At 40.3% G+C, this 24,163-nt stretch overlaps 1 protein-coding gene across 2 annotated transcripts; it reads right to left on the minus strand.

Moving 5' to 3' along the window:
- Positions 1-196: 196 nt before the first annotated feature.
- On the minus strand, positions 197-20,876 carry rnf34b (ring finger protein 34b). 2 transcript variants are annotated; one of them, XM_044333988.1, is made up of 8 exons: positions 20,734-20,876; positions 13,594-13,812; positions 8,428-8,901; positions 5,086-5,148; positions 4,732-4,933; positions 4,615-4,638; positions 4,157-4,198; positions 197-2,172 (listed from the first exon to the last, which is right to left on the minus strand). In XM_044333988.1, the coding sequence occupies exons 1-8, from the start codon at positions 20,737-20,739 to the stop codon at positions 1,988-1,990; spliced, it is 1,215 nt and encodes a 404-aa protein (XP_044189923.1). In that variant the 5' UTR covers positions 20,740-20,876; the 3' UTR covers positions 197-1,987. The 2 variants fall into 2 exon arrangements, with proteins under 2 accessions (XP_044189923.1, XP_044189924.1); XM_044333989.1 differs by lacking the exon at positions 4,157-4,198 and having other exon boundaries at positions 20,734-20,875.
- Between the last annotated feature and the right edge of the window lie 3,287 nt (positions 20,877-24,163).

Here is a 24,163-nt window from a genome sequence, read left to right on the forward strand (position 1 = left end):
ACATTCCCAAAATATAAAGATCCAGGATTATGAGTGCTCACGATAACCCCTCCTACTCTGATAATTCTGTAGCTGCCCGTGAATGACATCTTTGAGAAACAGCAGCATCAACAAACAGGCTTACAGAGTCACAACGTCGGTTACAGTGCGTAGTGTCTGTCAGTTTGGGATCTGAAGCAGACGACGACAACAGTGCTAGAAAGCAGGACCATGACGCATCTTTAATGGTGAATGAGTGACACGATCAGAGGGCTGAGGAACTCATCTGACCAAAAAAACCAGCAGAAATACATTCTGAAAAAACGGTATATTTTCATTTTTAAACCTCTTGATTAGAATTTTAAATTATGTCTCCCAAGTAAATGGAAAAATATACATTTAATAACTTATCAGTAAACAACAATAAAAGCTATCTATGCGATTCACTTACAGTAACATCAGCTTTTTTTTTTTTTAAAACATACCACAGGCATACTGTACACAGATATTTTAGTGACATCTGAGTAAACTGGATCTCATGACAAGAAGAAAACAAGAAGGTGTTTCATTTGCATAACAGGTTAAAGTAAACCAGGCTTCCTCTATGTCTCACTGCGTATATGAATATTTGGAAGGACGCCTTGACAACATGACGAAAGGTACGCTGATGTGAAACTCAGAACAGAGGAAGTAGCACCTGTTACCTACCTAAGATTCGACATTAACGGACAACACAAATGGTATTGCTTGGTGGAAGTTATTTAAAATTAAAGAGGAAGAAATCTTTAAAACATTTTAGCTTCACAAAAGTAGTCTTAACTCAAGGTCCACTTACAGTATTAGCTTTTTCCAGAGCTTTCAGCCACATCTCATGGTCATTCTCACATTCGACACCACCAGCGGTTCAAATCTCCCTGTCATACACAACCACGTGATGTCAGGTGAATCATGTCCATGACAACTGAACAAACATCCGCTGATAAAGGCTGTGAAATGTGGGTGAAAGCTCCAGAAAAAAGCTCCATATTTAGGGTTTTTTTTTTTCTTTTTGGTCAAACTACTGTTGTCCAAAGTCGAGAATGAACTTTCACGCTCAACACATGTAACAGGTATGTTAAGTGCAGCACGTGGAGTAACCAAGCAGCGGTTCACCGTCTTCAACAGACAGCAGGAATCACATCTGTGCACTTCATTTCAGATGAGGAAATGGCAAAACAATCACATCCTTCACACACTTAAGTGTTAAAAAGGCGTACACGTACACACTTTATTTCCTAATGTTCATTTGAGAAAAATAGAGTTAACTATCACACCAAGCTTGCTGGTTATGAGATGCATATACTGTGAAATCTTAACCAAATATTGACTGAAGGCATGACGTTTGGCACCTTACACCCTCCTGCGTGAGACGAGATGACTCTGTGCGTGCGGTGTTCGGATTAATGAATATTAGACATTTTCTAAAAACACATGTAAGTCTCTTTTTTTTCTGATATTGCACATCCTAAAGAACACTGAGGGAGATCACACGGTGTCATGTGGCATGACTGTGTAAACCATATCGACTCTAACCCTGGGATCTTATAATTTTCACCAAACTGCTTCTCCTCATCTCACATAACAACCCGATCCACTTCAAGTATCCGTGGGACCACCTCCGCTCGTCTCCCGCAAGTAAAATCTGACCTCTAAACTGAAAAACAACAGAGAATGTAGAGTAGGAAGTGACGGCAGGGGGTTCTGCTGTGTGTGTAACAGACCAAAGAGAGAACGAGTGAGTGTCCCGGTGCAGCTGATGACGGTCCACCAGGGGGAGGAGGGGCTGGAACATGAGTTAGTTAGAGTGGGAGGGGGACAAACCGTGGTAGGCCAGAGACAACAGTCTGGTTTTAAAGACCGGGAAGTTGCTCACGCTCGCTGCAGCGTTAGACCCTCTGAGACGTCATGCACCGCAGTTCATCCTCAGTGATAAATTCAGGGCTCGGGCCAGGTGCACGCACGCAGAGTTTTAAGACTTGAAGACGTGCACGGCCCGCACTACGTACTGCCTGCAGATGGGGCATTCGCTCATCCTCTTCCCACATTTGGTGCAGGTTACCATGTGCCCACACTCCAGCAGCACGCAGTCGATGATGGCGTCCATGCAGATGCGACACAGGTTTTCATCAGCAGCCAACTGAGCTTTTACACCATCTGTGGGAGGAAATATGAAAAGTTATTCTCAGTTACAATAGTTCTCTGTAGGCTCATTCACAAACTCTATGGAGTCAGATGTTGTACATCAGCACCAAACTTAAACTACTGCAGTCTGAGAATGATGAAGATCACATGATTCACTACAGTGGTCATGAGCAGTATATCCTCTCGTCTATAATCCCTACTCTCCAGCAGGTTATAGCTGCCATTAAAAGGTTAATTTAGGCAATTTTCAATATTTTTCTTATTGTGAACAAATATCATGTGCAGAGACAAACCAACAATGATCTGATCCTACATAACAGTATTGTCTGTGTATCCAAAGCCTGATATATGATATTTCTCTGTGCTGTAGACCTTTGTTATTGTCCAAAAACTATTAAAAACAGGTCAGTGAGCCACACCGCTGCACTGGGTGACATGTTCCTTCACCCTGAAGATTACAGTCATGTTAGTTTGTTTAGAAACTGCTCCAAAGACAGCAATCACGTTTTCAGTCTCCGGAGAGTAGTTCCTTGTACAGCAGACATCCCTGAGCAACATGTGGGAGCACGGTTCTGTTTACAAAGCTTCACTTGGGTTGTTGTGCTACATATCAGAACCTCTTGACTTTATATTAAAGTTATTTATGTGCAAGATAGTACAAAATCGAGAGGTTGTGAAATGTTGCACAACCAGCTGGCGTGTTCCTTACATGCAATTACCCTCCCGAGACTGAAAACATGATTGTTCTTATCAGTCTTTGGAGCCGTTTCCCAAACAAAGGCAACAGAGGAGTAAGATAAATGAGGCTTTGGATACACACACAATACTTGTGAGTAGGATGAATTGCTGGTTTGGCTCTGCACATGACATGTGTTTACAATAACAGAAATATAGAAAATTGCCAGACTTATCCTTTAAAGTCCAAGCCTTTTGGACAAAATGTTTTATCAGCATTGCCTGTACCTATGAAACTCTCAGTCCTGCAGAACTGCTTTGCTATAGCAGATTCTCAGTTTAATTCTACTAAAGTACTTGTCAGAAAAAAAGCCAAACAATAAACCAACAAATTAGTCACTGTAGTTTCAGATACTACATATGTAAGGTGGGACTGTGCCATTTAATGTCACATAAAAATAAAGCAGCAAAACTGACAGGCACCGATTAGAAGTTGAAATACACTGTAACCCACAAAACAAATACTTTCAATCTGCAATCAATTAGTGATAACAGCATTAAACTGAACCCTGGTTTTAAGCCAAGTGCTCAGAAATTGAAATTTTAAATCTACAACTGTGAAAACTTCATCTGCTGATCATGTGATATGGTCGAAAGCTCCAGAAAATTGCTTTGTTAAAAGTTAATAGTTGAGTTAATATTTCCAACTAAGTTAAACATTCTCAATAACTGATCTGTTACTTCTATTTCAAGTAAACGTTATTGAATAAGATCACAAAAAGCAAATTATGTGTCACAAATCCGGAGCTAAATGTCTGATTGCTGACTACATTTGACTCACGCTGCTCACATCACGTGCAACGGGGAAAGCCAATAGAGCAGCAGCCTGTCTGCTGTACCAGCTATTAAAGTGTGCTAATATGATCCTCAAGCCCTTTATGTCAACAAGAGAGCCTGTAGGAAATTTGACAGTGTAATTACACCTGATGGAGACATGCTGCCACTAAAGTAATATGATGGTTCATCAAGAGGTAAAAGCTCTTAGAGACCACATTAATGACAGGATGAGAGGCCGTCCTTCGGAATAAAATGAGATGATGCAAACTAGAGGAGAAATACGAATGACAGAATGTGGAGACACTGAATCAGGCAGGATTTAATGACTCAAGTGATCATAATGTGATAATATACAGAATGATGTAAGGGATTGAGTGGACAGAAAATGGCTCTGGCATGCCTTTGGATGGGTGCAATGTATGATATGTGTTTAAGGAGCGATGGAAAGGGTGCTGTGAAGTGGCTTTTTACAAAATCATCTTACCTCCAACTCCACTGTTGCAGAGAGGTGGAGGATATGCAACCACTTTATAGATAAGAATGGGCAGCGATAAAGAAAATCTATTAGTGTAGGAAACAGTGAATTTGCCCTTTATGTAAAACAATGTTAAAATTAAAACAGATTTTTTTTAAAAATCACATAACAGATTGGAGCTAGGAATGTCAATGATTAATTGATAATTGGTTAATTGCCGTTAATAGTTTAACTGATAATGCACTACTTTTACTCAAGTAAAGGATCTGAGTAATGATTAACTGATAATTGATTGTTAAAGTGGCCAACTATCCGTTAAAGAAATTGCTTAAAAATTTGCATCCCTAGCTGGAGCTACAATGCTGGAACTGCACTTGCATGTAAATGTAATGTGTTAATATTAGAAAAGCATTAAAACTCTATGTAATGTTTGAAACCTGAGAAATATAATAAACAACAATAATTACCTGCAGTTATGCTCACATTTTCCACTAAAAGAAAAAGAGAGAAAAAAAAGCATTTTTGTCATACATTACATTAAAATATGAAATTTAAATGCAAAAAGTAAAATCAAAAGTGCCCACTGGATTTCCTGTTCTGCTCGTTCTCTCTGTAGAGTCGATGCACTCGCTCCAGCAGCTCCCACTTCTCGCAGCAGCCAGAGTAATTGACAAAGTTCTTGGCGAGAATCTCTTTCAGCTGTCGGACGGAGAGGTTCTCTATCGCCTCTTCATTGTCCAGATCAGACAGCGAGGCCCTGATCCTCCTCTGTGTCGCCGGACTGACCTACAATCCACACAGGAAATAGAGATGCGGTCGGTAAATCAGAGGCATGACTGGCTTTTCCTGAAAGCCTCATTAAACTACAAGAACCTTTGTACTTCTAGTATAAAGACTTGTTCAGTAATGTGTGTGTGCAAAAAAAAGAAGTGTCGTACGTCTATGATATTTTCAGCGGGCGCCAGGTTCAAGAGGGACGCTGTTGGAGTATCCTCATGCTCCTGTGTGAGAAATCAACACACTGAAGTTAGTTTAAACTCTCATTACAGCATTTCACTCAAAATTTCACTCCGCCTCCGCTATTTAAACAGTATGCACACATCTCATCAGCAACAATGTCAAAGTCAAATGGCGAGTAATAATATAACCTTTAAATCATAGTATCAAAAGAACTGATAAGAAACACACTAAATTAACACATATCAGTTTGTCTCATGTCACAGGATGATGACCTTCTATTCAGCATGACTGAATTTGTGTAGAGATAAATGCTAATCAAAGTACATCCTGGTCCTTTTTTAGATCTGTTAATCTACATTCCTCAACACTATCAAAAGATGTACTGTGCCTGATTACAGTGATAATTTCTTCTAAGCTCCATATAACTATCAACATTGTTACTGTAATATGTTTAAATTCTACGTGCAGCTGCTTGGATGTCTAATGAAAGAATAGAGATGTTTAAACATCGACTCGGTTCGTTGCAGCTGCTCTCAACTCAGCGGGTGATTATTCTCTTTTGAAGGTGGAGGTCAGTAATACGCAGGATGAAAGGAGAATAAATGGAGCTACAGAGTAGTTCAGACGCCGTTTGGTGTGAGTTTAGAGCTCTGTATTCTTGGCCATTTATGTGCTTTGAACACAAGATATCATCTCTTTATTCTTTTATCTGCTCGACGAAAGAGAGCTTGTGAAGGGCTGGAATAAGCTATAACTGTGTGATATCATGCTGGAGTCTGTTTCTGTGCCATTAAAGTAAAAAAAACTCTCTCTCTCCTGCCGTCTGTTTCTGTCTTTGTCTGCTTCAGCACATTTTCAGCAGACCACTGTGTGGCACAGTGGGTGAAACCACACCACTTTGTCCCCATTACGCTTTCTGTTTCTTTCCATACTTGCCATTTGTCTGTTTAGTCAGTATATGTAGCATTGCTTTCACATATTATCCTGGGTTTTGTTTTGTTTAGCATTCTTACATTTGTGTTTATGGTTCAATCAAGTGTTTAAGTTCAATTATTGTTTATTAAATTAAGTCCTGAGTTTCTTGAGTTATAGATTAGCTTGTTTTTCTTACCATACCAACCAAGCTTTCCAGGAGACAAAAGAGGAGTCATCCAATGACTTCCTGCTTTTAAACTCACACTGACATCACCAGTGATGTTGTGGATTAGACCAAGTATGGGGGGATTGATTTTACTTAGCTAAATGTTTGGTTTAGTATCTATACGATTTGTATTTATTTTGGCTTGTAATAAAAATTATGTTGTGGATAATGTGATTTGTTGTAAACAATGTTGACCTTTACGTAGCATTGTTATATGCCAGTTGTTGGTATAAGGGGAAAGGACACCCCTGCAAGAAACGTGGTTGTGTCTAGTAGATCGGGGGGCCTATTTAAGGGGAGAAATCTTGGTTTAGGAAAGTAGAAATTAGAGGATGGCAGAGTAGCTGTGTGCATATGATCATGACTTAGTTTGAGTTTAGCCAGTCAAATTTGATTTATTTGTATTAATTTCTTTTTTTGAGACACTTGTTTTTTGTTACCCTGGACAGAATAAACCATTTTTTACTCATTCAACTAGTTTGACTCTGCCTCCTACAACCTTCCTACCCACTCTGGTCAGGCTTCCTCACACAACCTTCTTCCCTGAACGAAGATGTGTTAATAATGTATCCGTCAGCGTTGCGGTGCTAGATGCCTGCTCTCGCCAAGACATCATGCTTTTGCTCAGACTAGATTCCTCAGAGACAAAAACATGGGCAGCAGCCCTGACACACGCGCAAAGTGCCAAACCTCTCCAGAGCACAAAAGTTTCTTTTGACTTGATGTTAGATTTCAGTCAACCGTTTAATTCCAAACATGTGAAAGTACTAGAAAGCACTCAGAGAGTGTGTTTTTCTGTCGAGGCTGCACAAGCTGCAATTTTTTGATTTTTATTTGAATATTAGAAAATGCTAAAAAGTGTTTCATCTGCATTAAGACACATGGTGATAGACAGTCATGGGTTATATGTGCCAGACTCCTTTCATTGCAACAAATAATGAGAAAATATGCATAAAAAGAAATGCTATCAGACACTGCTGGATTCACACCAAAAACTAATCACTTGATCATTGATGCATAGACTGACTTTCTACCAAAGATCATTAAAATCTGTTGGCACATTTTTGAGAAATCCTGCTCAAAAACAAAAACAAACCGGATGTAAACCATAACATCCTTTGCAGATATCTTTAGTATTCATACTTTTAATGGTATTATAATGGTATGTTGCTATACACTGCAAAGGTGGCAATTCAAGAAAGTAATACTATATATTGTTTGGATGATTGTTATTTATCCAAAAATCTCATCAATCTTGCTTATTTCAATAAAGCAAAACTGCAAATATCTCTACCTCTGATGTGTCTAGATAACAATATTTGCTTTTTTTCAGTGTCCATTCACATGTTTACTATAGGTAGTTCAAAAATACCATTTATACTTCATGACCTATTTTACATCAGTAACCCTCCAAGAATTTCAAAGGCAAAAGAGGAGGAAAAATCATACTGAGAGATTATAATAGAGAGATGAGAGGGGGGGGGGGGGGGTGTAGTTGTTTCTGTTGTTTGGCTGCAGCTGTGACGCTGTGGGGAGTTCTCAACCTGTGTGCCTGTTACATAACAGACTCAGCCTATGTAACAGACCTAAAAAAGGCAAAGGGCTTAAGCTGTGTTGCTGGCTGGTCTGAGAGCACACACACACACACACCAACACACACACACCAACACACACACACACACACACGCACACAGCAAATGCAGCTGTTTCCAGCTGTCACATGGACATTGGACCAGCGATGTAATGCTGAGCTTTTTCAATGTCAATGGAGAGAAAAAAAACATACACTGAAATGTAGTAAATTTGCATGCGTAACACTTCATTCAGAACGAAGCACGACGAGACAAAAACCCCCCACAGAAGACAGAATAAGGAAAGAATACAAGATGAAATACAGTGAATGAAACTGACATCTAAAAAGGAATTCATGAGAGAGCATTTGTTTGTCTGCGAGTTGAAAGAAAGACGTAATCTCATGACTTTAAACAGTCACACTGACACTTGTAAATAAGTCGATTTCACCTTTGAAATTAATCATGTTAGATAGAATGAGGACAGATGTGTGTGAAAGTATGGTGTATGTAAATTAGTGAATGTATGTTTGTGTGTGTGGTTGCACAGTGTTAGCTCTGCATGCAGACACACACTGAACATCAACTGTGTGTACAAGCTGCCAAACCTGGCTGGTGGTCCCTGAGCTGTCACTTGGGCTGAGGACGTCTCCCTGAGAGGCGGAGAGGACCGACTGTTCAGAGGTGGAGCGCGTGGCAGAGGGGGGCGAGGCAGCGTGCGAGTGTGGAAGCGAGTGGAGACTGTCTGTATCATCTCCCCCTTCATCTTCCTCCTCCTCCTCATGCGTATCCTCTTCTTCTTCCTCTTCCTCCTCATCCTCCTCCACCACTGGTCTCTGAGTCTCCCTCGTCCCCTGATGACAGAGAACCAGGTCCACCAGGTCCTCTTTCTCCCTGCATGTGTCGGTGGGGATGTTGCGCAGCAGCAGATACTGGCGCAGGTCTTTCACTCGGAGCTGCATGAGCTGAGGCCTCTGGAAGGCCGTGCCGCGCAGCAGGTGGCAAGTTGTGCAGCAGCGCAGGTTCTCCTGGAGTACCGAGCAAAGGGCGCAGAAACTCTTCTTACAATCACAGCAGATGTGCTGTTGGGGGAGAGGAGATTCAGACAGTCGTGTGATCAACTATTCTTTTTCGTCTGACTGAGGCAACCAAACTTGTCCTCAGAGTAATTCCATTTTCCACATCATCATTTAATAAACTGTATTTTTCATCATTTCTAAATCGGCCCGGATGTCAGACTTCTGTTAGCATATTAAACTGGTTACCCTCCACGTCACTTTTGATGAATAACTTAACCATCTACTGAAAGGGATTTATCTACTATGAGCTCTGAAAAATGACCCAGATGATGGAACTCATTGCAGCTGCTGTTTGAACTAATGACAGTAACAGAGTTTTGCAGAGTTAACAGAGTTTTCATTTGCACCAGAATGATCCATCAGCACTTCAGTTTACTTGTAGCATATCGTTGATTAGGGCTGGAAAATAGTTCAATATTATCATTTATTAATTTGGAGTGAAATTGTAACTTAATCTTATTGTGTCATTTTACTAAACTATTTTGTTTAAAATGAATGATTCTAAGCACACTGTAATTAAAAACTATCAAAAAGAGTCACTGGAGTTTGTTTTATATATGTGATACAGTATAATACAACAGTGGAACCAAGTTGATCGTGCTGAACAACATTTTTTGCCATTTAGTGACATATTGAATGCTGAAACAATTAGTTGATTTATTGAATAGCCTAGTTGATTGTCAGAAAATTAATTTGAAAAATTAATCTATGATGCAAAAAGTCAATCTGTGGGTTCTATATGTATATATCTATATTTTTTAACCTATTGCTTGTACATAATAGTCATATGTTTATGTTTACGTGTCTCTGTTCAGCTTTGTTGTCCTTGTTTTGGCTGTATGTTCATGTGTATCTCCTGAACATTGTTGTGTGTAAGCACAGTGAGAACCACTAGAAACAAGAGTCAAATTCCTTGTATTTTTAAACATACTTGGACAATAAAGCTGATTCTGATTCTGAAAATGCCAAAGATTTGCATGTTCCAGCCTCTCAAATGTGAGGATTTGTTGCTTTTCTCTGTTTTATATAATTGTAAATTTAATGTTTTTGGGTTGTGGACTGCTAGTCAGACAAAACAAGCAATTTGAGGATTTCACCTTGGGATATTGTGATGGACATTTTTCACTGTATTCTGACATTTTATGTTATTGATTAACTGAAAACATAAAAGACAGACTGATAACAACAATAATCGCTGGACATTTTAATAATAGATAGATCAGGAAAATATTAATATTGTGACACTGATTTCAATAATACTGTATCCCAAAAGCCTGGGACACTGATACGATGCAACCCTCAAGGACATAGACCAAGTGGATCAGCTGGCTGCTGGTGGACACCAGCAGTGGCCTTGAGAGTTTTGACATGCCCTTGCTCCTTGGCAGGTTGAAGCTAGTGCTTTCTATTTGGTCTCCTACCCCGGCTGATGTGGCCATTGACCATCTATGAGGCCCTAGTCTCAAATGTCAACAAGTTGGAGAGGATGATCAGCTCATTTGCCAGAAAGTGGCTAGGTCTCAAAGGGCTCTATGGAAAAGGCATCCTGGAACTTCCCGTCTCTAGTCTTTCAGAGGAGTACAAGTGTCCCAAAGTAAGGCTGGAGATGATGCTAACAGAATCCTGTGACCCATGTGTAGCCCAAACTGCTCCCACCCTGGTAACCCATCAGCAGCTATGCAGCAGGCAGAGCCAGCTTTCAAACACAGAAACATTGATGGCCACGTGCAACAAGGGAGAGGAGGCCTTGGCCTTGGAGATAGCAAACTGGTACAAGGCAACTCCATCTTAGCAATGAGGTCTGGTGGTCCAGGAGGTGCGCGAGCAAGAGCAGGAAGCAGGGCGCGCAAAGGCTGTTTCTCAAGCTAAGCAAGGGCAGTGGGTGAGATGGGAGGGAGTTGACAGGAGAAAGTTCAACAGGAGTTGTGGGACATGGTGGCATTTCGAATCAGTTTCATTATACAAGCCACGTACGATGTCCTGCCATCTCCCAAGAACCTCAATGAATGGTACAGCGAAGACCCTATGTGCCCCCTCAGGCACCAGGTACTGAAATGTCTAGCAGCTACGCTGGAGAGCAGATGGACAACCATCAATGTCCTGCCTCCTCTGTCTTCCCATCCTGCATCTACAAGAGAGTTTGTCCATGAAGGTGCAAAGCAACCCAAGGCCTGTACTTCAAAACCAGTGGCTGGGCAGCTGGGAGCGGCACAGGACTGGAAGTTACTGGTGGACCTGGAACAGAGGCTCTGCTTCCCATCTGAGATCGCCACGACCAACCTCAGACTGGACCTCGTGCTTTGGTCCACCTCACTTTGCACTGTCTACATCATAGAGCTTATAGTGCCCTGAGAGGATGCTGTGGGTGAGGCCTATGAACGTAAGAGGCTTAAGTACGCTGAGCTGGCAGCCAATGCAGAACAACATGGCTGGAAAGCTAAGGTTCGCCTAGTGGAAGTTGGCTGCAGAGGCTTTGTAGGCATGTCAACTACCAGGCTGCTTAAGGACATGGGAATCCGGGGCCAGGCCCAATGTCAAGCCATCAAAGCAATCTCCAGTGCTGCTGAAAGGGCAAGCCAGCGGCTCTGGATTAAGAGGAGAAACACCTGGGCTCCTAAATAACATCAAGAACAAGATGACGTCAAGGGGGTGAGCCTGGGACGCCAGGCTGAACCATCTGGAGATGTAGTGGACTCATCAGTGAAACGCTGATTAAGGAGGGCACCCACTTGAAAAACCCATTGGGCGTCATTGTTCTGCCCATAACAGCAAGGTCTTTAGGTATGTGCAAGCAAACAAGGGATTGTATGATCTAGTCCTAAATAGAATATGGCACTGTTGTTTATTATGTTTTTCCTGAAACCAGAAACCTTATAAACCAGCAATACAAAGTTCCATCTGAAACCGTGGCTCATAACCTGTGTGCTCAGTCATTTTCTTGGAAAGAGTAAAAAAAAAAAGGAGAAATAATAATAAGTAGCTCCTGGTGATGTCTGACATTTTACAGGCTTAACACTGTCTCCTGATACAGAGCAGCCAAGTAGATTGACACTTCAAATGGGCAGGAAAGGAGGTCGGCCATGGTTGTAAACATTTTCTTATCAATTGTGCACAAGTATGCTCTAGGTTAACCAGAAACGCATTTCCAGTGCAACAGATACTTTCCCTCAATCATTTGTTGTTAATCCCCTGGCGCGTCTTTTTTCGTACTATGAAAATATCACGCTGACACACAAATATGTGCATCCAGGGAGGCAACCCGCTGTCAAAAAGGCAAGTGGTGTGTGGATGACGATAGAGCTGTCTGATGCGGCGAGCAGAGAGGAAGCCGGGCACTGCAGCCTTTTCATCAGTGTTTCACTGCCAGACAGATACACTCTGCCATTAAACTCTGACATGTTCAGCTGTGCGGGATCCTGGAAATGCCAGAGTTAAAAGATATGGTGCATGTTCTTAAAGTACCATGCTAGTGCTTTAGTATTTTTATAACATACAAGTTTAGTCAAATTTACAATGCTGCAGACCACTCCAAAACGATAAAATAAAGTTTTTAGGTTAACTTTATACCTCCTTGGCAGACATAAGCTTTCATTTATTTCAGCATATCATGAGAATCAGGATGTGGAGACTTTAAATTTGCTTCAGATACTGTTTATCCATCACAGTGAACACCCTACTGCCTATATAAGTTACAATATACTGTACATAGTACAGTGGATTTTGTTGCCTTCAGGCAGAGCCAGGCAAGCTGTTCCTCCCTGTTTCCAGCCTTTATGCTAAGCTAAGCTAACCAACGTACTTACTGCACAGACTGACAGTGTGGTATCGATCATCTCATGTAACTCTCACAAGAAAACGAATAAGCATCTTTACAAAATGTCAAGCTTTTCCCTTAATGGCTGTCTGTTCCTGTATTTCTATTAATTTTTAACAGGCTGTTGCTATAAAATTGCACGTACATTCAGCCAACCTGACCTGTATAAAAACCTGTATATAAAGATTAAATAAATAATAATGACTATCATATGATATTCCAGTCATGACTCTCCTTATTTATGACATCAATAACACTCCGAGATCAAAGATTTTAGAGTTGGCTGCTATAAAGAATCTCATTCATGAACTATACCGATATGACCTTGGAAGAAAAATGATAAAACCTTGAAACCTTGAAGTCATGAAAGGGATCATGCCAATTTGGTTCACATTGAAAAAATATCCAGCCAAATCGATATTATATCAAAGATTTTGCATCAAAAACATCTCTCCTCTGGGAATGACCCAGTAATTATGGATGTCAGTGTTCCCTCGAATGCACCATGAAGGAAGAGTCCCTGCTCTCACTGCACGCAATGATTACATAATTCTGACAAAAGCTGACTGAATGTTGACTGTGAAGGATTACTCAAGCAAGTTTCTAGTCTCGTACATTGATCTTCATACAGTACTGACAGTGAATGAAACCAAGCAGCTTGGGTTAGGGTTAGGGTCAGTAGTCAGTTAAAACATACAGTTTGCTTTAGAAAGTGGTCAGTAGTGTGGTACAAGATTTGCATTTAATAGACAAAAACATGCAGAACACACTGTCTTTTGATATTACCTGCCTTTCTTCCAAATTTAGAAAAATCTGTCTCTAGCCACCAACTCAGCATACCACCAGCTATTATCACTTACACTGAAAAAACTCTTGTTTACCTTGCGTCTGAAGACAGAGAAGGCCAGTCCGCAGGCCTTGCACAGCTGACCGGCGCTCCCTGAGCTGGTGGGGGGGTAGGTGGAGTACCCAGCGCTGGGGGCGAAGCGGAAGGGCCCCGCCCCTGCTCCGAACCCCGGCTGCTGCGCCCGCACCGTGCCCGTGCCCATCACCTCGTTCAGCAACCCACAGCATGATGCCCACATGGACGACGCCCCTGCCTACGGAGCACACAGACAGACACACAAAACCTTTACAGACATATTAAATCTTTTCTCTGCCATCATCAATGACAGACACATAAATGTCTTCATCATGAATATGAGGCATTGTTTCAGGATTAAAATGTTACTTTACTACATTTCATACATTATTTGTCAGTTTTCCCCTTGACAGACATTTCCCCTTCTTCTATTTTAAGTTGCATTAAAGTTGGAAAAATGATCGTAGTCCACGCTATCTCACAACATCGTCCATTCATTAAAGCTATATGATGTTTACTCTGAGTGAAATATTCAAGCCCACGACCCAGGACAGTTTTTATGGCTGCAAAAATCCATAAAATGTGCATCATTTTATGCAAATCTGTCTGACATATGTGGTGCCTTTGGAAACTTCAGGACTCCACAAACTACTAGACCTTAAAATAAAGAATAGAATAAAGAGTTTAATGAGATTTAAAAACATGCTGTAGTGTTTAACGGTTCAATTAATTCTTCTTTTAAAGGTATTCCAACATAAAATAGCTGTGCAATGTGAGAACATTTATTATTTTGCTGCCACTCAGTGTTATTCAAACCATTTTGATATACAGATGGGTGACAAGTTAAAGAAAAACCCAGGTTTTTAGTATTGAGTCAAGAACAACTTCAATGCTCCTTGGAACAGATATCTAGTAGTTCAGAAGTGACTACCATGACCAAACGTGACTAATACGTCTACCACACATCTCCCGCAGATGTTAAATTGGGCTGAGATCTGGTGACTGTGAAGACCACAGCGTATGATTCACACCATTTCCACACTTATCAAACCATTCAATGACCACCCCCCATTTCCTGTATGTATTTACGTTTTTCCTCTCCTTCTTTGTGTTGGCAAGAAAAAATAATTGATTCCCACTCTATCATATGCTTCACCATGCCAAAAAGGGCTTAAGTAGATTCCCCTTTGAGAGAAAAATGAGACAGAGAGTGAATGGGAAAGAGAGGAGGAGGAGGGAGAGAGATACCGGGCAGCACATTATTGAGAGTGCTCTTTAGGAGTCTTTGAGGTTAGAGATAATTAGACAGAAGTAGACTCTAAAAGCTCCTATTAATGACGTTCTCCAAAGAGAGCTGTGGGTTAAATTTCTCAGTTGCTGCATTATTTTGTATATTTGATAAACAAATGATCCACATAGGAGGGGAGGATGTGTGAAGAGTCTCAGCCACACAATAAATATTTCTTGAGGGTCAAAAGGAAAGCGGTGGACGCTATGTTGCTTCCGGGGAGGAAACACGCAAAACTAGCTCAAGTTAGTACACCAGCCAGTAAAGTTCAACCAAGTGCCCACACAGAAAGAATCAGTCAGATATGTTTGCTGACCACAAGACGAGGGCCAGAGACAGGGAGCAAAGATGGCGTGATGGGAGCCACGGCTCCTTGGAGCATACTGATGAGAGGAGGAGGGAGGGGGAGGACAGGGAGGAGAGAATATGTCTTCTGTTCTTCTTCTTCTGTTCCCCAGCCTGCAGAATCAATAGCTGACATGAGCATAATGTAAGCCCTCTGTGCTTCCCGGCTCTGTGCACAAAACAATGGAATTCACAGGGTCCTGCCACGTCTCCTGTTAAGGCAGCGCTCTGCTCCGACTTGTCACAAACACCCTGTGATCTGACCTCACCCATCTGCTTAGGGATTCGTTATGTAATCTTAGGAACAAGGCACTATATGTGGAGTCACAGTGAGAAAGTGGAAGGTCTGCCCCTGCAGGTCTACCTACCACTAAACTAGGAACATTTGATGCTTTAGTTTATATTTTGCAAGGTTGCAACTAATTTTATTATTGATTTTAAATCTGTTGATTATTTTTTTCAATTAACTAAATCATCCTTTAATCCACAAAATCCACAAAAACTTGTTTTGTTCAATAAACTCCCCAAAACACGAATAGATTCAATTTACAGTGATATAAATCAGAAAAAAGCAGCAAATCCTCAAATTTGAGAAGTTGGATGCTTTAAATGTTGAATGTCAGCCATAATATTTTGTGAATTTCTGTTTTTATTGTCCTGAGTTGAGACACAAGCAGCTCTCTTTATCAAGATATACTCCTCTAGCTTTATGTGCACAATAAAGTCATGATGCATACCAACTTGAATTATTTGCCTGTGGCATCAACTTGACCTGATGTTCATCTGGTAAAAAAAAAAAAAAAAAGTCTCCCAGGTTAGATGCAGCCTTCCTCATACTATACGAGATTCAAATCACGAAAAAGGAATATTTACTGCATTCCTCGGTTGAGGAGCTGCTGTGGCGGTGTGGCCATGAAATCAGTCTTATCTGGCTCGGAGCCAGCAGCACGAGTTCCCTCTGTCACTTCAATTAGCACACTGTAAGCTCTGCGGGCAGGGAGTCCCAAACAAACAAGTGCGGCATTGTTTTTTTGTTGTATCATTTCCATTTTAAATACACTTAAGCTATACCTCTGGGAATACTGTGTTGTTATCATGTATTTTTGTCATTTCAATTACCTTTGGATGCTTTGAGTGTCAAGTCTGGACCCAGTAAGTGAGATATTTCTCACACTGCTGCTGAATCTTCATTGTCAAATATGATGAGCAAACATTAAAGTCCCAATGCGCACACAAACAAACAAATATAAACCCACTTAGAGGGAGCAAAAAGTAAAAAAGTAACTGTGGCACAGATTTAAATAGATAAACTCACATGGGAGGAAAATCAGCAATGTGGAGGCAGTGATCTGACCTCATAATATTAGCTTTTGAGGATCAAATGTCAAAAACCGCACAGACAGGCATCGACACATGTAGCCATATAGGACAGGACTCTAGATAGAGCCTAAATGGGTCATGTAGAGACTGATGTGTTCGACTAGAAGTGAAACGAGCCTGACACCAAGAAAGGAGCATTTTAACCTCCTTTGATAAACCAAGTGACCTGAATGTTTCATGTTTGTCAGGTGCTGCGTTCCAAATCACATACTTCTACTTTTTACTTTTAGTGCGTACTGCAACTGCCCTTACAAAGTATGTACTGTTGCATTCAGTATGCATGCAATATGCATACAATTGGGACATAATACTTTATCTGTCATTGTGACTTCTGTCATTGCACTGTCAGTGCACTGACATTGGTCTGTGCTCTTGGCAGCTCTGCCGATGTGACGTTATCTTCTGCTGTGCAGAGGATTGTGGGTCAGAATAGTCAGAAAAGCATTCTGGTTTGCATACTGCAAAATAAGACCAGTTGTAGTTGGACATCTTGGTATTTTTGGCATACTGCATTTGACATACTATGTACTGAGACATACTAAGTCTTTTTCTGGCGTACTAAATAGTATGGTAGTATGGGTATTGGTGGTAACACACCCAGGGTCTTATGCATCTGTACATTTACTGCTGAAACGTTTGCCTTTCACGGGCTAAATGGTGAGGCTAAGCACAATTTCAAAACCTAACCATTAATGTGTTAATGTCATTTTACATTTAAAGTCATGATAGCAATGTACAGTGTAGCATATTGTGACACAATATGTTTTCTGGAAATTCAATTCAAATAAGAGACAATTTATATATAAAATAACCAAATAAGAATGTCTGTTTTTTGATCCAGTGAATTAAACACCTGCTTAATCATTAATTTGCAATATTGTCCATCATGTTCTAAATAAGATATTAAGGTAATAGCTACATTTTTAAGAGTTGTATACCAAAATCTCATGGCATATATCTTCATGTCACTAGACCCTAGTTGTTTTTTTTCCAAAACATTTGAATTTCCAAAAAATACCAGATAACAAGTAACACGTCAAGAACTGAATGATTACAAGAAAAGGGAACAAAAGACTCCCCCAAATTTGGTCACCTATGAGGAATAAAAAGTGGTGCAGTTATATGGCAAATATACATTGCATTAAGTGTAAACAACTATGTGCTGCTGTACATTTTATAAAGACTATCTCTCCATCATCCACTGTATCTCTCACATTTCATTTCCTCTCTCTCTGTGTCGAATCCTTATCCTGTTTTTCTCTGGCATCAAGTGGAAATGTCACTCACACTGTGAAAAGTGATTTCAGCTGGCTGACTGTTTAGACTGGAGAGTAATACTGCCACAGAAAATAAACAAATTTAATACAGCCCTTCGTCATTTGTCTAAAAAATATGAATGTAACATTACATTTAAATTACACATTACTCAAATAGATGTACACGATTCGGAGATGTCGGTTGAAGCCGATGTCAAATCCAGTGAAGTCTGGAGATATATGCACATAAAACTCAAGCTGCTACCAGCTAAGTTAGGATTTGTGTCTGGCAAAATAGCAGATTTACACGCTTTGCTCTAAAGGCAGAGGACTTGGGGAGGATTTATCCCGGGGAATATTTTTGGGTGCAGCAATACAAACAGATACCGACTGCTGCGGAGATTGTCCTGCAATATCAAAACATGACTGGACTATTTTACAACCACCACCAGAAATCTGCTGCTCTTTATAGCTTTAGACTTCTTTATCTACTTAAGAACTCAGCCCTAAGTGAGTTTAGCCTCCTTTGGAATAAAATATGATCCAATGCGCTACATCAATGTTTCATCTTATAATTTCAGCAGAGATTTGTGAGTATTTACATCCACGACATACAGTATATGCTGGGAAAATTAAATGATAAGAGGATTTCGAATGTCACAAAAAATGAAAAGTTTATACGTACCGAGCATGCATTTTGGAATATAAAGCAAGTTAAACATCTATCTTTGTTGATAACACATAATGTATGTATGTGTACTGTATGCTGACCGTACACAATACAGCTAACACCATTTGTTCCACAAAGGGAGAAAAGCTGCTTTTCTGTTTAAACCAGATTACTCAATAAAACATCACATCCATTTTGTTCATGGGACACAGAGACAACATGTGCCTTAGGAAAATGAACTGCACTGTTCACTAAGAGGTAAGCACCACTGTACTCAAAAGGTGAAGTAAGAGGCAGAAAATCTAATATACTTAAGTATAAAAAAGTGAATTATTCATTATGAAGAATGGGTCCATTCACTGTTACACTGTTGTTGCATTGTGTGTGTGAGAGAAGCGACTTTGTGTTGTGTTTGAGCAGCAGATCGCAGCCTTAACCTATAAAACGGTGACTCTAAAGACCGCTAGCCTGTTTATTCTCTGACACTGCCTAATATTTTACAAACTCCTTGTAGATTTTACTTGTGAAACCCTCTAATTAAAAGTAAACTGTAGGAATATTTGATTTTTTTATGCAGTGTAGAGGAGTAGCAACCAGCTGAAGGACATTTTTCTACCCTTTTTTTTTGTTTAGGGGGTGATGCAAACCTTTAGGACTTGATTTGTCTGTAAAATAGTGAAAAATGTCATAAATTCTTGTAGCCCATTGTGACGTCCTCAATTGGCTCATCTTATCAACTGTCGAAAATCCTGTGTGGCAAAACCAGTAAATGTTTGGAATAAATAAAAAGATTATTTGTTTTTTCAAAATAGTCACTGATTCATTTTCTGTCGTTTGACTATTCGATGAATCAACTAGTCATTGCAACGCTACAAACCTTAAATATGTGTTTGTGAAAGCAAGAATACTAAATAACAGAATATATTTTTCTTAAATGTCTAATGCTCAATTAAAACCTAAATGGAAGAGCATTATTCCAAACATGAGGTCTACATTTGAAAAGAGGATTTGGTGAAAGTCACTAATTTGAACAAAATCAAACACCAGAATGTCTCACACAGATTAACGTCTTGTGAGGTTGTCTCCTCTCATCACTCCAGAAGTTTTGTGACATTTAGATATAAAAGTGCCCGACCATCCACAGCCGAGCAGCCGGCCATTTAGCTTGCAGCTGGCACTTGGGGAACCCTCTGTAGTGGCATACAAATGACAGTATTTCACTCTGGTGGGGGTAAAAAGTCTCACTGAATAAATCCTCAAGTACTTCAAAGCTGTGTTTGAGTACATGTACTTTCACCTCTAGCAGTAAGAGAGGTTTCTATTTTCAAAATGAGGACATTCACCTTTAAATAAAGTCATGTGATGCGTGGAGGCAGCTTCAAATAGGAAAGCATCCAATCACCAACAGAATAACTGCAATAACAGGTGATTAATTATCAGTATCATCCAACAGTGTGTGTATGCACAGCACTACTGATGATGATGATGGTTGCATCTGGCAGTCCTGCCTCCACCTCACCTTTCACCACGACTGTCACCACAAAACCTGCCGCCACCAGAGCACCAATGACATCATCGCCATCATCTTCATTATGATCAGTCCAGACAGCATCCTTTCCTCCCTGTGCTGCAGCCTGCTTGTGCAACAGCGCGCACACACACACATGCACACGCACAAACACAAACACACACACAGGAGACTCCAGTGAACCTCATCCACAGCCTGACACAGCTCGGACCTGAGGGGTGATCCTCCTCTCTCTTCACCGAGATGTCTCCCAAACATCCCCGCACTCTCTCACTCACTCACTGGCCGCAGTCTCTATCTCATTAGCGCGGATTAAAGCCTGACGATGAATGGACGTCGCTGCAGCGGCTTTAGTCCACTGAACTGTCACACTGGGGTCAAAGCAGGCTCATTAAAAAGGCTATACACACTGTACCTAATGTTTATCAGGACGACTGGAGATGCAGGAAAGGCATTTCCATGCTTGTACGCTCGCCACAAACATAAAATATCACACTGATGACAAGTTCACTGCTGCGTTAAAATGCAAGCCTCTTAATACAATTATATCTAAGTGCACATAAACACATTTAATTGACATTAGGATGGAGGTATTCCCTTCATATAGGTGCAGCAATCGCGTGCAAATTACAATAAATCGGCGTCGTAATTGCATCCGAATCCTTACACGGATTGCAGATGGAGTCACGTACCTTCATTGCACCTCCCGTTTGAGGAAATTGCCGAGTAATGTCAGAACGACGACCATTGCAAGTGCACAGGGAATCAAACCATTACGTCTTCCCTCTCTCCAGCTGCCTGTGTGTGTGGAGTAAGCATAACGTAATGGCAAAAGAGAGTCACAGCCAACCACAGGGCGAACACGGGAGTTGGTATCTTTAGCAGCCAATCCGACTCAGCACATCACCGGAGTGGGCGTTCAGTGCCGTGCGTAAAGACGCATGTGTGCGCCTGACAGACAGACAGACGCATCATGCTATTTACACAGCATCGGTTTATTCTAGTGAATTAGCTGTTTTTTACCCCCCCATTGAGTCTCATAAGAAATGTGTATATGGTGGACAGCAGCATCCGCGCTGAATCATTTGGTACATTTTGTAATTAATACAATTTTTTTCTTTGAATCATAATATTCTGCACTATTGATTTAGTTGCAAAGGCTAAAAAATGCATGTTATCTTTTTTTAAAAAAACAAAAAACTTAAGGAATTGTTTCTTTTTTGATCAGATGAAAAAAAAATCCCTCTGCACCACCGCATGCAATGTTATTTCTGTCTGTTTAGTACCCAATCTAAATGCGTCCACAATCTTATTTACCGCCATATTTAGCCAATGTGTGTGCTTGTGTGCCTGTGCGTGTACATGTGCACGCAAGTCTGCCGTCTGCAGTAAGGAGATTAGAGGGGGTTTTCTTCCCTCACATCGTCAGTACCCGCTGTGAGCCCGCAGGGGGCAGCAGATAGCAGCACCATCATCATTATTATCATCACTCAGACATAACCGAGCCTCAGGGGAGCAAAGCTGTTCATGCTGTTCATGATGTTCTTACTATATAATGCAGCCGACTTATAAGTTATGCAGCTGTTGCAGCAGGAGACAAAAGAGCATTTAAGTCTGTCTGAGGAATCGTAATGAAGCAAATACAGCATAATGCTGCTGCATGAGCATCTTTAAATTTTCTGTCATTTCCATCACATCAAACAGTTGACTCTTGTATGTTGATTTTATCTCACACATCTACATTTATAAGATGTTATAAGATGTGTGGAGGCCTTCAGGCCAGCAGTGACACACTTTATAGCTTCATATTTTGAGTGTGGGGGGGGTGTAGATCTGACTTTACCTCACATATGATATCACCTACTTTTAGTGGGACAGTAAGACATCATTCTAATACCTCTAGTTTTACTTGTCCAGATTTTTGCATGACCATCTCTGAGATTTATTCCTGAGCTGTTAAAACTAAAAACAGCAATATCTTTTTTCCTCCACCAGAAACAGTGTCCTCATTTCTTTGGCTAATCCGCAGACCTCGCTGTGAACAGTTTTCACAGGAACTATTTATTCAGTAGAAGAAGGTCCAATGAAAATGGAGCACTATTTCTCTTGCTGCTGATTTTGTTAAATGTAACTTTTTTGATGCTATGAGCAACACTGCCGACCCTTTAACTTGACTCTTTGCCATCCATTTAACCAAGCTTTAAGGTTGACTCTATATATGTCATACACCAAATATCTATATGAACTTTTCACATAATTATATTAGACCACAGAATTTATAGAGAAACATTCTAGTCTTGTTGCTTGATAGTAAATGATCAATATTATCATTATTGGACATTATCTGATCGAAGTGCTCTGTCCAGCTGTTTGTACTTTGGTTGTGAGGGTGCTAGTAGTGTGGGCCAATTTCCCTCCCTCTGGAGATAAAAAAGGTAATCTTTGCACACACACATACACACACACACACACACACACACACACACACACACACACACACACACAAACAAACACATGCACACATGCATGCACACATGCACTGACTCACATGCACTGACTCACATGCACTGACTCACATTTAGTCCAACCCTAAAATTACATGGTGAACTTTGTAGGGAACAACTTTTTGTTCTCAAGAGAGATGAATTCCCCTTATGACCACAATCTGGTCAATACAAGTACACACACATACACACACACACACTGCTGCCAACTTCTGAATCATTTAATGAAAGTATTTGTGGAGCATTTGTCATTTCCATCTTGGGAGATACTGAAGTCTGTTTCCTTCTGTTGAAATCTTAACATCTGAATGACCAAGAGGTGATGTGAGTGACGGTTTTTGGTGATAAGAAGAAGAAGAAAAGTTGAATAATGAGTGAAAAAAGTTGGTTGACTTATGAATGTTGATTTCTGCTCCCCAGAACTCAAGTGGAAAGAAAAGCAACATGTGCTAAAGTAAATATGCAAACATTAAACAATGTATTATTCAATTGAAAATGATCAGACTTAAATCTGATCTGATACAGAGACAGGACGGCAGAATGGAAGCGAGGAACAAAGGAAAAAAGAAGAGTGGGTGAAGCGAAATACAAAAATACAAAAAAAAAGCATCTTATCTGCTTAACTTGAAAATGAAAAGGGAATATAAGACACACATAAGTAAAGATGAAAATGTATCAGTGACATGAATCCTATATTATTGTGTGTGAAAGCTGCAGTAACAGTCAACTGTGTCTTGTCAGTGGGAGTTTTGTTTGTTTCAATCCCTGTTCTTTCTTTTTTTCTTTCCAGTTTGTTAGTTTCTATTCAGTTCTGCAGAGTTTCATTTTCCTGTCAGGATTCTTGACATTTGACCTGGAAACCATGTCTGTTGATTTTTTTTCATCAACCAAAGATCAGCTCTGGTTTTATATGCATGTTTTAAGACATATAAATATACTCTGCTTGTAATTATAATTTGTGTCTGATATGGTTTTTCTGCAATAACAAAAGCAAATTCATTTACCTGGTTGGACGAATTAACTTCCAAACTAGTTAGACGTCACAAGTCACGCACGTGTAAAACTTTTTAAAAACGTATTTAAGGTGAACGTGGAGAAACTTTCCCTCTTCAGCCTTCTAGTGTCAAACTCTGTGCGTTCATCATTCTGCACAGTGAAGCTCAAACATCACAGTGAAATTATAGTAAGAAAAACACATATTTGAGCATCCTCACATCTTTCATCTTTTAGTTTAGTGATGTGACAAAACAGTTAAAAATCACCCATCATAACTTCCTAAAGCCTAAGGTGACGTCTTCAAATTGCTTTTTTTGGTCAGATCAACGTTTACAATGATACAAAACAGAGAAAAAGAAGCAAAACTTCACAACTGAGAAGCTGAAACCAGATAATCTTTGTGCAATTTTTGCTTCATCAATTACTTAAACACCTCACATCAAAATTGTCATTGATGAATTTTCTAACTAATTGATCACCTGAATGTTTCAACTCCATATGTGCCTGAGAGTTTCTGATACACTGAGCGAACACAGACTTGAATATTCCCTTTCATCCCACACTGTCGCCCACGTATGTGCTTTTTTCTCACAGCTGCCTCCCATGTTCACCCAGTTGCACA

This window comes from Thunnus albacares, chromosome 18 (genome assembly GCF_914725855.1).
Source record: "Thunnus albacares chromosome 18, fThuAlb1.1, whole genome shotgun sequence".
In the NCBI taxonomy this organism is placed as follows: Eukaryota; Metazoa; Chordata; class Actinopteri; order Scombriformes; family Scombridae; genus Thunnus; species Thunnus albacares.